The sequence below is a fragment of the Euwallacea fornicatus genome, chromosome 5 (assembly GCF_040115645.1).
Source record: "Euwallacea fornicatus isolate EFF26 chromosome 5, ASM4011564v1, whole genome shotgun sequence".
Lineage (NCBI taxonomy): Eukaryota > Metazoa > Arthropoda > Insecta > Coleoptera > Curculionidae > Euwallacea > Euwallacea fornicatus.
This window is the reverse complement of record NC_089545.1, coordinates 5,259,292-5,275,590: the sequence shown is the minus strand read 5'-3', so window position 1 is coordinate 5,275,590 and position 16,299 is coordinate 5,259,292. Positions and strand designations below refer to the sequence as shown.

Here is a 16,299-nt window from a genome sequence, read left to right as displayed (position 1 = left end):
AAAATAAAATAACTTCATGTGGTAGAAATGAAGTAAACATTGTATCCAACAACGTTCAATTTAGGCAAGAAACGTTTATAATCTTTTTTGCAGTAGGTATTAGGTGAATTGGGCGATATATGATTAATCGGGGATTGTATACCATCAGATTGTCAACAGATGTTTGAGAAAATTACATTAAAGTTAATTAAATAGTCCGAAGTTCAATTTTCCTTGAAAATTGTATTCACCATATTGTCAATCAAAACTTGTTAGTAAAGTCTATCCTTAAACGTTGCTTAATCGTAATGATGAATAATTTAAATCAGGTTAATGAGATAAATATTGTATCAAATGACAACTATTTAGGCGCAACTCGTCTTATGCAAGAAGGGCTATGCCGCAACGACTTTGTATGTTTACGTGGATATCTTTTTGGAGTTGGTGTTTAGGTACAAAAAAGACATAATATTTCGAGGAAATACATTTGTTTTTGTTGAGTATCTTTGAAATCTATAACCAGGCAACATTCTCTAAAACATGTAAAATTTCATCTATATAAATATAAACGTATCGTACAAACATACATTTATGAGATTTTCAACAGTTAAACACTCAGGTGCTTTCGAGAGACTTGAGGAGGGACGTACCATAGAATGCGTAAAAGTACAACAATTATTACCCATAATTACATTATAATAAAGCATATTGAGGTTGTTTCTCAAAGGGAAGGTGTACGTACATCACCAAATTTCATCAGTCTATGTTATTTATATGTTAAACATTACGTGAGTATACCATCAGATTCAGTAATAAAATAATCAACACGACATCAATTACACAAAGAGATTGCTTCGAGAAGTCTTCTTAAGTTGCAAATTCCTTCATTTTATTTGTCGAGCTACACGCGTTGAGCAAATCAGTATTACATTAGTGACCCTGCAATGCAACACTTGCTCCAAAGACCCATTAGAGATTGAAACTTAAGTATGCGTTAACCAATTTCAGAGAATTCCTCCAAATTTTATTAAACTCTATTATACCTGCACGATAATCATTATTTGGTCCACACATTCAGATCAACCAGCTTACAGCACATCAGTAGTGGGTGAAAAATGCACCATCACTTGGTGCGACTTCCTCACGTCGCTCTCCGACGTAGAGCCTTGGTGATGGTCGTGTTCCGTGGAATTATTGCGTGAAGGCTCGTGGGAGTGGTAGCACTTTGGAATCGCCCCTGTCAGCCTCGAATCTGCATTAGGAATTTGTTATAGATGACAAACTTAAGTTTGCTACTAACCGGAACTTATGGCTCTCTCCAGCTTTCCCCTCGCATGATGGCAGCCATTAGACTTTCTCCGGCGACTTCTGGACCGGTAAGTGCAATCAGAGGCATTTGAACTACGCCTGTTTTTGTGTTGCGAGGTTACGTACTGAACAGGTTCCCTAATGAGGTGCCCTGCAGACAATCTTGGAGACCATGATTGAAAGTGCGAGTTATTCCTCCTAGCGCAATCTTGCTTATGCTCCTCCTCTTCCACTTTTCTCTGCCGCTTCAGCGGATTCCTGCGCTTATCTCGAATCTTTAAAGTAACCGCCTCTAAATGCAGGTCCATGGCCATGGACCCCTGAGAGTCTCCTCCATGAGGCAATGAGTCGTTGCTCCTGTAATTGGCTTCGTCCACGCTCAATGCTTGCCTTTGGAGCATTCCTGGATTGAGCAGCGCGCATGCAACAAAAGTTTTCCTGCTGTGTCCTGTTGCAGTTCCCACAGGAGACTTTTGAATAAAATCGTGAGCATTCGTTTCTTTGCTACATCGAATGTCTAAAACTAAATCCGGGGCGGATGGACTTCGGTTGATAGAACCCTGTGGAACCTTAAGGCTGCTGCTTCGAGTGCCGCTAGGCGATGCGCCCTGATGGCCACCTTTGTGGTGGCTAAAGTTCTTCGAATCCAAAGTCAGACCTCGGGAGAACTGGACGAACGACTGGGTAAGGCTGTGTCGATCCGAGGGATGGTGATGGTGACCATATAAATTTCCGTGTAGATGCGTGGAAGTGGCCGCGTTAGCTACACAGATAGAGAGAAGAAGAGACAGAAGTTTGATTGATCGGAAGTCGCATACTAGCAGTTTGTGAGCCTGCAGTGCGTAAGGAGCCATGTCCAGATCTTATTGCCACGCTGTGTGAGCATGCACCGGGAGGCTGTCCGGTGCTGCTCATTTTGAAACGGGCAGGGACTACTTTGGCAGCAGAATCCCGGGCTTCGAAAGTCATCACACAGGCAGCAACCACTATAAAGCCTAAAGTAATCGTCAGATATATGGAGTGATTACATTCAAGTTAATTAAATAATCTAGGCTCTCTTCTATGAAAATCGCATTCGCCATGTTGTCGAAAAAATTCGTGGTTAGCAAGGTCAATGAACTATATGACGTAGCTGGTTGAAATGAATAATAAGTATTTTAAGTCAGTTTAGTGTTTTTATTATAGTTTTAAATGTAAAACGACTGATTTTTAACTTAAAAATCTTTATATTTTATTTAGTGAAAGTGAGTGGTTTATATACGGTCATTTGATCGAGGTTATTTGTCAGCCTCCATAGCTCAGGGGTTAGAGCACTGGTCTTGTAAACCAGGGGTCGTGAGTTCAATTCTCACTGGGGGCAATCTTTTTTATTTTTTAATAAATGACTTCTTTTATTGTTTATGCAATATTCTTCATAAACACTTCATAAACACGAACAAAATCACTAAAATTATGGAAAAAAGTCAATCTATGGCTACGTACCTCCTACCCCCATTACAATTGGCCCAGCATATGATAAATTGTTCAGGTGAAACCCCCTGGATTCATTTTTAACCGCAACTGTGTGATTGCCCCTAATTTCCTGTGCTACAGATAGTTGGTCCGCGTAATATCCTTGAGGAAAAAAACGATTTTTCTTATTTTCTGTTTTCTCTAACTAAAATCCATCTTCAATTTCATCCTCAGGTCAGCTTCAACTAACCTATAGTGGCCATGGCAGCCCCTAAAACCATTAGCAACAGGCCCAAACTCAGGGCTTTACAAGCGTTCCACAGACATTTCCCATTCACTTTTCCTTTAACGACTTGCACGTTCCACTGAGCTCCTGAAGCTGGGTGGGCCCTTCTTACAACTTCTGAAGTGCCACCTCTAGTCCACCCTCCAGAGAGGAGGGCACCGCGATGGGCAGCATTCATGTCCTCTTAACCCTGAAACAAAAATTACAATTCAAATTTCAGTTTTTTGCCAGGAAATTAAGAAATTTATAAGGACTTACCTATGCCTCTCGTTTTGTGTGTATAATTTCAATAACGTAACGTAATAGGTCCAATTTTATAAAAACCTCAATTAACGATTCTGGACCTTACACAATCTGGATGAATATAGGTGTTTTACATACAGCATCCCTTTCAACAGGTTCGTGCATGCGCAATTTTTGATTTACGGCCCTATCGACCCAGGACATGTTGGTCCTATGGACAGCGCAAGTTTTAGCAATTATTTCATTCTTAATTTAGGCAACTGATATTAAACCTTTGTGCGTTTTTGATAATAATTGTGACTTACGAGGAATATGGGCGTCTAAAAGTGAAGATAAGGGGTTTTTAGGTAATACTGCGCACGGAAAACAATTTAATTTAAATTCAATTCAAAAATTTAATTTCAACTGAGATGTAGATAGTGACTTATGCGCGGCTTAACTCGTGGAAATTGACATATTTTTTAACAAGGGTACACAGCGGTGTACCTATAACAATTTCCCAGATTTCTAACATTTATTTATTACAAATTAATTAATATTAATATGCACAGTACCGGTTTGATAGGGAAGCGAGGTCCCGAACGCCAGACTTGTTAAGTCCGGTTCTGCATATTAACATTAATATTAAAAATTGGCGAGTGCCATCTATCCAACGCAACTGCAAGCATTAAAATTAGGTGCGCAGTTTCCACATGCGCAGGCGCGCCAATCACAGACTCTATTGGTCGCTCGCCGAATGTCTGACGTTTCTCCACGTTTCTGAACTGCATAGAGCTCAAGTGTTTTTCAGTCGCCATTCCAATCGTTGTTATCAAAATAAAAACATTGCAAGTGAATTCACCGTTTTTTTCCGTTTTTAACGTTGAGGCCCCAGGCATAAAAACGTGTAAACGTTGAACCCAGAGTCCGAGATGAGTTCCAAGAAAAAGGACCTGGAAATCGTGTATAGTTTGAGGTGGAAAAATGGCCCCAAAAAGGAGGACAAGAAGGAAACGTCCATTGTTGTCATTTTCGACATCCCCGCTACCACGATGAATTTCGAGGTTTTTAAAAATTATCTGGTAAGTTATCTGGATTTAAATCATCAAAAGAATCTTTGAACTGTTTTACTTCATGCCAAGCAACGTTATTAAAACGTTCCGATACCGCATACTGCATAATAAAATAGCAACATATTTCATAATAATTATTCAGCCATGTTTGTTTCTATCTTTTGTTACATATACTGTTGATCTCAGACTTATATCTCTGAGTAATAAAACGAGAGAAAAGGGTTACGATAATGCCTAATTGTCATAGATTGTTGCAGGTTAATAATCATGTTGGAGCCCACTGAATAATTAATTGATTAGATTTTATGTTTAAAATTCTTATTAATTATTGAACTCTGCAACAATACGCAGTGATAAATACAATAACGAATTAGTCATCAATGTATCCCCATTTTTTTTATTATTACATTTGCAAAAAAATGCATGTACCATTTGAGTCACATTCTCATCTTGAATTAAGTTCCTCCTTGTAGCTTAAAAATTCTGGCATAGCTGAAGATGATGTCACTGTTTCCTTCATAATGGACAATGGCAAAGTGTACTCTATAAACTCACAAGTTGACTTCCAAGTGGCCCTTTATGCCTTCAGACGTAAAGCCAGGGTTGGAGAAGTGATTAACTTGTTGCTGGAACAAATCTCCCATCAGCCCAATCATAAGAACCTAAGACACTCCAATGATGTGGAGACCCAATTTGATAATGCAGAGCCTCAGTCTCTTGTGTCTGCCTGTTGTAATTTTGAAGCCCCACCTGACTGGTTTATTGCTGCAATAGCACAGGTAATAGCTGCAATAACTATCTTGGAATTTTTACCATTCAAATTATATTTAGCTCAAACAAGAGATTAAAGATGAAGTTACTGCGAACATTTCTGGCATTGTGGCTAATGCTGTTTTGGAGTTGAAAAAGCCTTTAACTACACCTCAGGTCCCATCTATTCCTGTAACAGTATGCCCACAAAGACCTAGGAACAAGCGCGAGAAGTGTTTGAAGAAAATTGGGCCATACTTTGGGGAAAGTGCTTCTGAGTATGTTCATTTTGATTCATTAAACAGGTGAAAATGGCAATTAGCTTGAATTTATTTTTGTGGTTATGGCGAAGGTGCCAGGTGTAAATGTAGGTGTGTATGAATATTAAGTCAAACAAATAAAATATCAAGTTTTGTACTATCCATCAGTTAATTGAAACATGTATGTGTTGTTCAGTTTAATTCTGAAATTTCCAAGTAAAAGTGATAAAAAGTAGGTTATGTTTTTTGCGGTTATGGCGGATGCGCCAGTGCTCTTATGCATGAAATGCCTCATTTATTGTTTTTGATTCAGAGCGAAGCACTTACTAAAATCCGTAAAGTTGGAAAATAAGCTTGAAAAACTGGAGCTTAAAGCTTCAAAATATCGCGAGAAACGCATGGCCTTGCAGCACATCTTAAAAACGAGTGACCAGGGCCCAAAATCCAGTGACAGTGAAGCTGGGCCTTCAAGCAGTCGCAGCGAGAAAAAAGAAAAACACATTCAAATAGAATTGGGAGTTTCACAGTCAAAGCAGGAAAATGTTGAGGGACCCAAAATGGATGCACGCCCTATTACTGTTCAGAGCGTTATTCCTCACATGCTTGGAGGAGAGATTTATATGCACCAGTGGGAGGTGCAGAATACTGGCGAGGACCAATGGACTTCTTTGGTGAGTGTTTATGGCGTGAAGTTCCAAAATTTTGTACTAATGCAGAATTTAGACCCAACTGCAGTACACCTGGGGCTCTAGGAAACTCGTACCAGTCGAGAAAATTATTGGAGTGCCCTTTTTGAAGCCAGGTGAGAAAGGGGTGGTGAGTGTTCGTCTACACATCCCCATTCAAAGCGGCCAGTATGAGTGCTATTGGCAGTTCACTCACAAGGGACGCAGGTTCGGGCATTGGTTAGGGGCTCAGGTCGTCGTAGATGCTTTCGACTTGAAGGGAAATCATTCAGTTCTGCAAAAAAGTAGTCAAGTTGAAGGTTTGTTGATCTGTTTTTCTGTCGGTTTAGTTGCAGGATTACGTTGTTTTCTAGAAAAGGAAAATGTGGCGGAAATTCTTGCACAATCAGCTGAACCTCTGGCCTCAGCCTTCAAGCCGCTTCATGTCAACACTGCTCAGAACATCACACAGGATTTGATGAAAGATGTATCAGAGAGCTTTGATGGTTCGAATTCGGGGCGTAAACGCCCTTTTGTGTCTGCCCGCAATGAAGATGACGACTCTGACTGTAGTTGGAGTAAGCTCTAACAACAATCTCAATTATTATTGACTCAAATACTTTAATAGACTCTCAACAATTCTGGTCCAAATTCCACGACAAAGGAGACTTTGTAGTGGTACCCCACGTGGCTATACCCCAGTGTTATGTTTTGGACACTCCTGAATGCAGTCCAAAAGGCAAAATTGAGCAGGCTGAAGCTGCCACCGACACTTTTGACAACAACAATAATGCCGCCGAAAATAACAGCGTGTCAGCGGCTTCGGGTAGCTCTATTAAGCTCAGAGATGAGGATTTGGATAATATTGTTGTCATCACGGTTCCGAAAGACGAACAGGTCAAGGAGGGGTTCATTTATGTCCATGTCGACGGTCAGAAAGTGCTTGTTCCGAAGAATATTCTAAAGACCGAAGTGGTTACTGCAGCCCAGGAGCTGGAGAGTAGTCCCAGTGCTGCCAAATCTGTTGGAGTGATCATTGAGTAAGTAAGACAGAGATGATGGACTAGTTTCTTTTTGTGTGGTTGTGATGAAGACGCCAGGGCGCAAATAATTTTGTTCTGATTCTTTTCTAGTTCAGCGGAATCGTCGCTATCCAACAAATCTCCCACTCCCTCATCAGCGTCTACTTTCGTTGGTGCCCCGTCCCTCCTACAAGGGGAGCCAGTCCAAAGAATGGAAAACTTCGATGGCAACACTCTAGATTCAGTTCCGATGAAAACCTTACAGGAGCCTTTAATCCCACAGCAAGCAATTGATCTTTCCATTGTCACTCGAGACACCTTGGAGGAATCTGAGGATCGCGGTTGCTACCTCGAGGCCGGCAACTACATGTCTCATTGCTCGGCCGCCGGTTCCTGTTTCTCGGAGGTCAACAGCCAAATTGAACGCCAGAACCGGGTCTTCGTGTTTCCACAAAGCATTCCTGGATATGAAGTTGTCTATCCAGTCTTGGACATTAACAATTCAGATTGTGTAAATGTGACTAACTTTGAGGCAACAGCCCCGCAACCAGAGCAGCCGATCATAGAGTCCGTACCCAACTATCAACAGACACCCCCCCAGCAGCGGGTGCACTCTGAAAATCTTGGTCGTGCTCTTGCCACTTCTCCTGATACACCCCCCGCCACGCCTCCAAGGCAGCAACAAGAAGAAGTGGTGCATCTTTTGCCTGAAGCTTTGGTTACTGGGGCTGTCAATGTGGCTTCGTCGGCCTTGAATACTGCTAGGTCGGTTATCAACATGATCAAACCACAGGTGAACCATTTCATCTTTAATATAACAATCTTTTGCACCGTTTCTTCTTTTAGTCTCCGGGTAGCTGGGTCAATGGGCGTTGGGTGAGTACCAGTCCTGACACACCACGTGAAGCCAATCTCCAGGCTTTGGCAGAAATGGGTTTCTGGAACCGGGATCAGAACGCCACTCTGCTGGCTCGCTTCGAGGACGATATTAATCGCGTTGTTGCCGAGTTGGTCCAATAGGAACTAGTTGTTTCTTTTAGAGTTTAAATCATGTTATAATCTCTTAGGTTTAGGATAGTAGAGGTGGCTATAATCATATCCCCGCATTTATTTTTTTTTGCCTGAGAAGTGTTCGGTGACTCTGTAGTATCGGTATAGTTATTGGCGACCTAATAATTACAGGTCTTTTCTTGTAGGTAATAGGTTTATATGCGACTTATCGCTTATAACATCATTTAACATTATTGTGATAATTTTATGTGTTACAGAAAATAAAACAATATTATCCCCAGTGTCGTCTTAATTCAAATAACCCCAAATAAGGTTATTGAATACAAATACGTATGTGGCTTTTAGCCTAAAAATTTGACTAATCTATTTATGACAATTTTAAATTATCATATGGGTAAATGTGGGGAGGAAAAATGAAATGCTATATGCAGGCAAAACAATGTATTTGACCGGGTGGTGCAAAAAATGCCCACGAAGATCACGCATATTTATTCGATTACCCACAACGTGATTTAGAAAATTATTTCATGAAGATCCATTCGATTCTCGCAGTGAAGTCCATATAATTTGAGATATAGTATTAGGAAAGCAGAAGTGTGACCAATTCAAAAGTAAGCGCTCATTTTTCGCGAATCAAAGTAAACTTTTTTATGCGCCACGTGTCGGGAAGATATATTCTTTCACCATGGGTCAAGAAACGTGAACAAATAACATCTATTTAGAGACGTCGCTAATTGGCAAAACAAGTACCGACCGCTATATCCCATTATGCATAATGGCGATAAAAGGCTCTAAAAAATCGTTATTCGGGAATATGCTTTTTGTGCAGGTACCATTATCTCCTGAAAGCAGCATGTACCTGTGTCGGTTCCGTATTGTGACCCGATTTTGGGTCGGTGATGACATAATAGTATCTGATGTTAGTTAGACCCTCGTAAATATTTTAGTTTGTACGTTTGGGTCGCTACCACAATGTAATATAACGGCGTAGAGAATTTTTCCAAACAATCTGGGAGTTTCCATGACTATAAATTGTTCATATGAAAATGAAGAGATTATTAAGAAATCCATCCTGATAAAATAGCGAATGAAAATTATTATATGCTACTTTCAGTAACTGAACCATCCATAAAGATTTCATTATATTTGCGCATTAATACGGTTTCCTGAACAAGCGAATGCATCGCTGATCAAACTATTTATCTCTAGTTTTACTATCATCTCTCATTAAAAACGAAAATGCCATTCTGAAAGATTTGCCAAAATTTAAATAGCCCGCCTTGGAGTAGTACGGTTGGCTGCCTACCCTTCTTTACACCTCTTCGGAGGTTCGTCAATGGCCTCTGGCAATCCTCGGTAGTTTCCGTGTAATGTCTGTGGCTTGTTGTTCTTGTGTTCATGTCGTGCCGTTTTTTATTTAAAAATCGAGCAAAATTACCAATAAAACCCTACGATTTGGTGTGTAATGTCGCTTTCGAGGTATCTGCTTCTTTCCTAGACTGAATATGTGGCGTTCCCGGCAGTAGAATTATCAAAAAGCCGCGTCGGCCGCAAAACAATACAGCGAGGGCAACATTTCCGTGACAGGCGCCGACCCCGAATTAGTCACTAAGATCTGGCAACAGTGTGCCGTTTAATCTTGCGTAAGCCACTTTTGAGAATAATTGAGGCCCTTACGAGCGACGTTGCCGGGTCGGCAGGGGAGATTCTTTTCGGACACCCCGAGGGGTGTGTAGCCCTAAATCCCCATGAAGATGCCGGCTTCCACCATGGATTTGCTGGGGAGCACCTTAAAAGCAAATTTGTCGAAAAACGACGAGGGTTCAGGCATAGATGCGCAGTTGATGAGCAGTGCCAAGAAGGCCTATTTGAGCAACATTGAATTTGAGCCCGCGGAAAATTATCAAATCTCTGTTCTGGACACATTAAGGTCCAAATACATGGTCCTCAAGAGCCCGGAAAATCTACAGATAAACAGGTACCTATTGGTTCCTGGCAAACTTTGCCAAATTTACTTAAATGAATGTTTACAGTACAAAGACCTCAAATGTTTGCAATACAAGGACATCAGAAGAAAATCAATCGGATGATTGTCTGAAACTTGCCAAACATGAACTGTATCCATTCTATAAAATCCAACTCGGCTGGTCAAGTACCAATAACTGGTCTGTGGGGGCAGGGATGGTTAATATGGGCAATACTTGCTATCTTAATTCCACCCTACAAGCCCTCTATCACATACCTTCATTAGTCAATTGGCTGGTTTCTGAGAAGCAACATGCTGCTGAATGTGTAGATAATGGTAAGTTGATTATAATTGATAACTTCATCTACAGTATTAAATGATTTCTCCAAAGGAATATGCATTATTTGTGCCATGCGCAAGACCTTACTAGAAAGTCAACAATGCAACATAAACCCTGTAAGACCTATCTTAATTTACAACAAACTAAGGCTAGTTTATGGGAATTTAATTCCTGGGCGGCAAGAAGATGCCCATGAGCTCCTGCACTACCTCATCGATGCAATGGAAAAGTCCTATTTACAGCGCTTCAGGAATCACAATCAATTGGATCAAAAGGTCAAAGAAACGACTCCTTTGAACCAGATTTTGGGCGGTTATTTGCGATCTGCAGTGCGGTGTTTACGGTGCGGTCATATAAGCACCACTTTTCAACATTTCCAGGACTTACTGCTTGATATTCGGAAGGTGCAAACTTTGGACGAGGCCTTGGAATTGTATTTTAGCAGGGAGAAATTGGATGATGAAAGTTATCACTGTGAGTCCTGTCAGAAAAAGGTACAGGCGACAAAGCAGTTCCAACTTGAGAGGGCTCCCATGGTGCTGTGCATTCAGCTAAAGAGGTTCTCTATTAGCAATAATAAAATCTCTAAGCATGTGGCGTTCAGGCGGCGGTTGGATCTTACGCGATACATTAGACAAAAGTAGATTCTTTAATTCACATAATATATAAAAATTTTAATGTAAAAATATTCAATTCCAGACCAACTTCTCCTATGATTTACCGCTTAGCATCCATAGTAGCCCATATGGGGCCCACAGTAAGCTGTGGCCATTACACTGCAGTGGCTCAATCCCCTTCTGGAAACTATTACCAGTTTGATGATAGTATGGTGCATCCAATTTCCCACCAAACCCTCTTCAATACTAACGCCTACATCATGCTTTATGAACTTGAGTCGGCCCCACACCATCCAAAGATGACTCCCAAGAGCAAGCCAAACAGCATTGTTTCTGAACTGGCTCCCTCTACATCCAAAAGACCCCCCACTAAAAGTCCGTTAAGAGCTTTATCTGAGGAACTAAGTACCAAAACTTTAGGAATTGGTTTCACTAGTGATAAGGTTTATGGGCCGGAGCTGCCCCCAGGTCGAGTGCCTCAAACTTTAGGCAAAACTGTCCCTTTTAAGAGTTCCTTAACTGCGGTGCCTGAATTAACTGATGAGTCGAGCACTGAATCCAGCGAAGATGAGGTAAGAAATATTATTCTACGGTACTCTTGTGCAATTTGTGCTTAAAGGTGTCGAAAAAGGCGGTGACGCCACGTTCTCCTGCCACGAAGGAGCCGGACAGTTCTACCCCCAATGACCAAGGAGAAGCGTTACATCCGGTGTCTCCAAACGCATCGCCTAGCACTAGTTCTATTGTATCAACAAGCATGTCCATTTTGTCCAGCCCAGAGGCGGAGGTTAAGAAAGCCACAACTTCGCCGTCACCCTCTAAAAGTCTTGTACCCTATGAAACTGGTGACACTAGTGGTAGCGAAGATTCAAGTCATTCTGATACGAGCAGGTGAGTAGTTAAATTAATTCGCCTGAGTAACGTCATAATGAAAGAAATAATTATTTTTCTGATAAAATTATTTATTGCAGGGTTACCACAAAAGCATCAATGAGTGAATGGCAAGTAACTTCCACCACAGATGCATCTCCCGAACAGGCACAATGGAAAGGAAAGAAAAGTGGCAATGTCGTCGGCGAATTATTTAAATTGTCCACGGGGGGCTACTCTGCCCCGGTATCCACCTGGAACGGCAACAGGTCGAAACTGGACAAGGAGGTGCAACAGGAGAGGCGGGAGGACAGGAAACGCAGCTTGGCTGACAGTTCGGAGGACCAGGGCCCGGCCAAACATCCCAAAGTCAGTGCAATCTTTGGAAACGGTGGTGCAAAGTCCAATCCTGGCTACAACCCAGTCCAGGTAAGTACTATTGTGTGATTTGATCTTTCAACTGTTATCTTTGATTATTAGGAATACCACAACATGAAGAATTGGTCTAATGGGAATGGAAGCCGGTATCACCACAAGCCCTACTACCATGGTAACAGACACAAACGAAACTTCCACAAAGGTGGCAGTTTCTACAAGAACTATCGATTTCGTTAAATGAATTTTCCCTTGAGAAAGAAGTTGATTTTTTCACATGCGCGGCAGCCCTAGTATATATGTTTTATGTATATTTGAGTTTGCGGGGCCGTTTTTAATTCATAGTCCTCATTAAGTGAATTTTAGTGTTAGAATTTACGTTTCTAGGGCTACCTGACTGTTCCGAAGGTTTTTGTGTTGCGATTCAATTATTATTATTATTATTTTAAGTTTTGGAATTTCGGCGTATATGCAGAAATAGGTACCATGTATATGATGTAAGTAATATGCTTTGCGGCCATTCCACTGGTTGTGATGGTTTATTACAGATAGACAATGAAATCAAGCATAAATAGGCGCCAAGTAAAACAGATAATGGAAGAAATTAGAAAAAAATTAAGCAAAGGTTTGGGTTTGATATGTGAGTTAGTCGGCATATGGATAACATTATTATGATTGTCGTACGATGTACAAAGCGTTTTTTTTATTACAGTTTTGCTCCTTTTTACTGATGGATGAATAATATTTATTATTTTTAGTTTAGGTAGTTTTTCAATTACTAAAAGACCTCTAAAAACTCGGTTTTATATGAACTGAATTGTATTAACAAATGGCTAGAAAATTCAGTAATTTATTGAATTATTTGTAGAATAAGAATTTTTAAATTGACGCAGTTTTGAGAAATTTACTAAACTTTCCATTGGCCCTCGTTTCATCGAATGACTAAAGTTTCATCGCAGTGGCTTCGTTATTTTATACACTTTCTCCAAAAGAGACTGGCAAGGATCTACGTGCTTTGATGATGATATGCGAGTTGTTATAATTTCAAAAAGACCCAAGGTTTTCTTTACAGTTTGTAGATATATTACCAACTCCAGAAAATATTTAGAGCTTCTTTGAATCACTGACAATGCATTTTTTGAATGTTATTTTACACAACCTTTTAACTCACCTCTCATCCAAACATTTTAGTAGCACCCTGTATAAAAGTAGTGAACAGCTGCATACCTGGGTTCTCCGTTCCCTTATGTTAGGCAACCGTTTGAGCAGCTTACTTTGGCTATCGACCTGTAGAGGTCCTTGCGCTCGTCGAACCACTTTTCTTCTTGTTTATCTTTCACTTTTGACACAACCCTTGTCAAATCTTATGGTTGCTACGTCAGCTACGTGTAGATATGCTAAAAGTTCGAAAATTTGGGCCGATTTAAAGCAATTTTCAGCGGCATTTTTATCAACAAATCCCTTACTCACCATGCATCGAGTAGCACAGCTTTTTTGGCTCTGTCTCCTGATGGGAGCCCTCGGGGATGAGCACAACCACATAGTAAGTCCCACATTCTGGTCTATTTTTGAGTGCTCCAACGCCCTTGTATTTCGTAGTATGAGGACAATGAGGAGGTAGTCTTGTGGATGAATACTGTGGGGCCCTACCACAATCGACAGGAAACCTATGCTTATTATTCCTTACCATTTTGTGTTGGGTCCAAAGAGACCATCAGTCACTACCATGAAACTTTGAGTGAAGCTCTGCAAGGGGTTGAACTTGAGTTTAGTGGCATTGAAATAGAATTTAAAAGTAAGTTTTTTGAACCTGAAAGTAAATACTGAGCTACCAGACGAAGTTCATTTAGGCAACATTCCAAAAACTGAGTATTGTGCTGTGCAACTCAATGAGGAGAAATACAAGGCTTTTGTATATGCTGTCAAAAACCATTATTGGTATCAGATGTATATCGATGATTTGCCTATTTGGGGGGTAGTGGGAGAGGTCAAGGATAATAGCTACTACATTTGGACTCATAAGAAGTTTGAAATTGGTAGGTTTCTTGACAAGTCTATTAGGAAGGTGCTTAATTTAGAGTTTCAGGTTACAATGGTAAACAAATCATTGATGTAAATCTCACATCTGAGGATAAGTTGGAACTACTTTCCACCAAGCGATTAAGCTTCACCTATGAAATCACATGGAAAAAGACTGAGACCAAATTTGAGGATCGGTTTGACAAATATTTGGACCATAATTTCTTCCAGCACAGGGTTAGTCTGAAAACTGACAAATTCAGATCATAAAAAGTGCGATTTCACTAGATCCACTGGTTCAGCATTTTCAATAGCTTCATGATGGTAATTTTCCTGGTTGGACTTGTTTCCATGATCCTCATGAGAACTCTTCGCAAGGATTATGCCCGATATAGTAAAGATGATGATATAGATGATATGGTGACTGACAATTTTCATTTGTAGTGCTGTTATTTAATAATTTTTTTATTCAGGAACGGGACTTGGGAGATGAGTATGGTTGGAAACAGGTTCATGGAGATGTCTTCAGGCCCGCATCAAATGCCATGTTATTCTCTGCACTCATTGGAGCAGGGCATCAATTGACCACTGTGGTTTTAAGTGTCATAGTTTTTGCTATTTTAGGGGAGCTTTATACTGAGTGAGTTTTATTTGAGGGGGTTGGGGAGAAAAGATATATTAAGAATTTCAGACGAGGTATGCTGCTATCAACTGCCATATTTGTATATGCAGTCACAGGCCCTGTAAACGGCTATTTTGGCGGTTCTCTCTATGCAAGGATGGGTGGAAAATTGTGGATCAGGCAAATGGTTGCTTCCGCGTTTATGCTGCCCATGTTTGTTTGCGGAACCGCTTTATTTATCAACTTTATTGCAATGTATTACCACGCTTCACGGGCTATTCCCTTTGAGACTATGGTAAATAACGTTTTCCAGTTTGTCCCGAAATTTTTATTTTCGTCTTGTACAGGTTGCAGTAATTGCCATTTGCCTCTTTGTAATCCTGCCTTTGACTTTGGTGGGCACGGTTTTGGGGAGAAATTTGGCTGGTCAGCCCGACTACCCTTGCAGGTTTATTTTTAACATTTGTATTAAGAATAAATAGTGACAAATAGAGATTTTTCAGGATCAATGCGGTCCCTAGACCCATTCCAGAGAAGAAGTGGTTTATGGAGCCTGGAGTGATAATCCTACTGGGTGGAGTTTTGCCCTTTGCCAGCATTTTTATTGAAATGTACTTCATTTTTACCTCTTTTTGGGCCTACAAGATCTACTACGTTTACGGATTCATGCTGTTGGTATTCCTGATTTTGATTGTAGTGACCGTTTGCGTCACCATCGTCTGCACCTATTTCCTGCTAAACGCCGAGGACTATCGCTGGCAGTGGACCTCATTCCTGGCTGCAGCCTCAACTTGCGCCTACGTCTACGTCTACGCCATCTATTATTACTTCTTCAAGACCAAGTAAATCCGCTTTTAATGCCTTTATGTTACATTAATTAAAACTGAGTAATATCTTCAACAGGATGTACGGCCTGTTCCAGACTACCTTCTATTTTGGCTACATGGCTCTCTTTAGTGGAGTGCTCGGCATTATATGCGGCACCGTGGGCTATATGGGCACCAGTATATTCGTCAAGAAAATTTATTCTACGGTGAAAATCGACTGAAGTCCCTATTTCGATGGTTCACTATAATTAATAACATTGGCGGAAATCGGCAAACTAACGCGGCTCGTCAATTAATCGAATTAATGAAGGTTGTAATTATAATAGAGCCTCAGTTTGGGTTTGTGAGCGATTTTCGTCAATAGTTTCCCGGAGCGCCATCGCGTATTTCGGCCCGTACTAAGATTAATTGTGCGTGTATATATTTGTTGCATCAAAGTTGAATGAATGAGTAATGTAAAATATGTTTTGTTTAGTTTTTATTTAATAAAATATTAGTTAAATAGAAGACTTTAAGTTTAATGCTTGGCTCGCTAGCGATGAAGCAGTGTATACGCCGGACGAAAAATAATTCTCTGGCGCTATCTAACGATAAAAGATTTAAGTAAACCTGAAAAGTTTCCTCTACCTGATCCA

The 16,299-nt window shown here is 40.6% G+C and overlaps 4 protein-coding genes and 1 non-coding gene across 8 annotated transcripts; 4 read left to right on the top strand and 1 right to left on the bottom strand.

The window, feature by feature from the left end:
- Window positions 1-34: 34 nt before the first annotated feature.
- Window positions 35-3,792, bottom strand: LOC136339426 (uncharacterized). Its single transcript, XM_066282676.1, has 7 exons — window positions 3,574-3,792; window positions 3,284-3,479; window positions 2,990-3,215; window positions 2,770-2,901; window positions 2,106-2,282; window positions 1,280-2,050; window positions 35-1,231 (listed from the first exon to the last, which is right to left on the bottom strand). Exons 3-7 carry the CDS (start codon window positions 3,201-3,203, stop codon window positions 1,068-1,070), a joined length of 1,458 nt encoding a protein of 485 aa, XP_066138773.1. The 5' UTR covers window positions 3,204-3,215; window positions 3,284-3,479; window positions 3,574-3,792; the 3' UTR covers window positions 35-1,067.
- On the top strand, window positions 2,575-2,647 carry TRNAT-UGU (transfer RNA threonine (anticodon UGU)). Its single transcript has one exon. It is a non-coding gene; the product is annotated as a tRNA-Thr (tRNA).
- A 221-nt stretch (window positions 3,793-4,013) lies between the features above and the next one.
- On the top strand, window positions 4,014-8,308 carry LOC136339422 (uncharacterized). 4 transcript variants are annotated; one of them, XM_066282667.1, is made up of 9 exons: window positions 4,014-4,329; window positions 4,794-5,099; window positions 5,152-5,375; window positions 5,644-6,001; window positions 6,054-6,315; window positions 6,370-6,564; window positions 6,624-7,035; window positions 7,129-7,810; window positions 7,864-8,308. In XM_066282667.1, the coding sequence occupies exons 1-9, from the start codon at window positions 4,180-4,182 to the stop codon at window positions 8,035-8,037; spliced, it is 2,763 nt and encodes a 920-aa protein (XP_066138764.1). In that variant the 5' UTR covers window positions 4,014-4,179; the 3' UTR covers window positions 8,038-8,308. The 4 variants fall into 4 exon arrangements, with proteins under 4 accessions (XP_066138764.1, XP_066138763.1, XP_066138765.1 ...); XM_066282666.1 differs by having other exon boundaries at window positions 6,370-6,573; XM_066282668.1 differs by having other exon boundaries at window positions 4,015-4,329; window positions 5,152-5,348; window positions 6,370-6,573.
- A 1,078-nt stretch (window positions 8,309-9,386) lies between these two features.
- Window positions 9,387-13,088, top strand: scny (scrawny). The gene is made up of 7 exons (XM_066282464.1): window positions 9,387-10,006; window positions 10,062-10,330; window positions 10,386-10,974; window positions 11,034-11,523; window positions 11,571-11,842; window positions 11,923-12,250; window positions 12,302-13,088. The coding sequence occupies exons 1-7, from the start codon at window positions 9,777-9,779 to the stop codon at window positions 12,434-12,436; spliced, it is 2,313 nt and encodes a 770-aa protein (XP_066138561.1). The 5' UTR covers window positions 9,387-9,776; the 3' UTR covers window positions 12,437-13,088.
- Window positions 13,089-13,525: 437 nt separating this feature from the next.
- On the top strand, window positions 13,526-16,171 carry TM9SF3 (transmembrane 9 superfamily protein member 3). Its single transcript, XM_066282465.1, has 10 exons — window positions 13,526-13,739; window positions 13,796-13,991; window positions 14,047-14,232; window positions 14,283-14,452; window positions 14,504-14,635; window positions 14,689-14,855; window positions 14,907-15,132; window positions 15,185-15,285; window positions 15,341-15,679; window positions 15,741-16,171. Exons 1-10 carry the CDS (start codon window positions 13,563-13,565, stop codon window positions 15,883-15,885), a joined length of 1,839 nt encoding a protein of 612 aa, XP_066138562.1. The 5' UTR covers window positions 13,526-13,562; the 3' UTR covers window positions 15,886-16,171.
- The last annotated feature ends 128 nt before the right edge of the window (window positions 16,172-16,299 follow it).

Excerpts from the sequence above, each read along its gene's own strand:
- scny (XM_066282464.1), top strand. The coding sequence starts at position 9,777 with ATGAAGATGCCGGCTTCCACCATGGATTTGCTGGGGAGCACCTTAAAA. Across the intron at positions 10,975-11,033 it reads ACGCGATACATTAGACAAAA|ACCAACTTCTCCTATGATTT; the intron begins GTAGATTCTTTA and ends ATTCAATTCCAG. Across the intron at positions 12,251-12,301 it reads CTGGCTACAACCCAGTCCAG|GAATACCACAACATGAAGAA; the intron begins GTAAGTACTATT and ends TTTGATTATTAG.
- LOC136339426 (XM_066282676.1), bottom strand. The coding sequence starts at position 3,203 with ATGAATGCTGCCCATCGCGGTGCCCTCCTCTCTGGAGGGTGGACTAGA. Across the intron at positions 2,283-2,769 it reads AATTGTAATGGGGGTAGGAG|GCTTTATAGTGGTTGCTGCC; the intron begins GTACGTAGCCAT and ends CGATTACTTTAG. Across the intron at positions 2,051-2,105 it reads TGCAGGCTCACAAACTGCTA|CTAACGCGGCCACTTCCACG; the intron begins GTATGCGACTTC and ends CTATCTGTGTAG.
- LOC136339422 (XM_066282666.1), top strand. The coding sequence starts at position 4,180 with ATGAGTTCCAAGAAAAAGGACCTGGAAATCGTGTATAGTTTGAGGTGG. Across the intron at positions 5,376-5,643 it reads CATTTTGATTCATTAAACAG|AGCGAAGCACTTACTAAAAT; the intron begins GTGAAAATGGCA and ends TTTTTGATTCAG. Across the intron at positions 6,316-6,369 it reads AAAAAGTAGTCAAGTTGAAG|AAAAGGAAAATGTGGCGGAA; the intron begins GTTTGTTGATCT and ends GTTGTTTTCTAG.
- TM9SF3 (XM_066282465.1), top strand. The coding sequence starts at position 13,563 with ATGGTTGCTACGTCAGCTACGTGTAGATATGCTAAAAGTTCGAAAATT. Across the intron at positions 14,636-14,688 it reads ATGATGATATAGATGATATG|GAACGGGACTTGGGAGATGA; the intron begins GTGACTGACAAT and ends TTTTTTATTCAG. Across the intron at positions 15,680-15,740 it reads TATTACTTCTTCAAGACCAA|GATGTACGGCCTGTTCCAGA; the intron begins GTAAATCCGCTT and ends TATCTTCAACAG.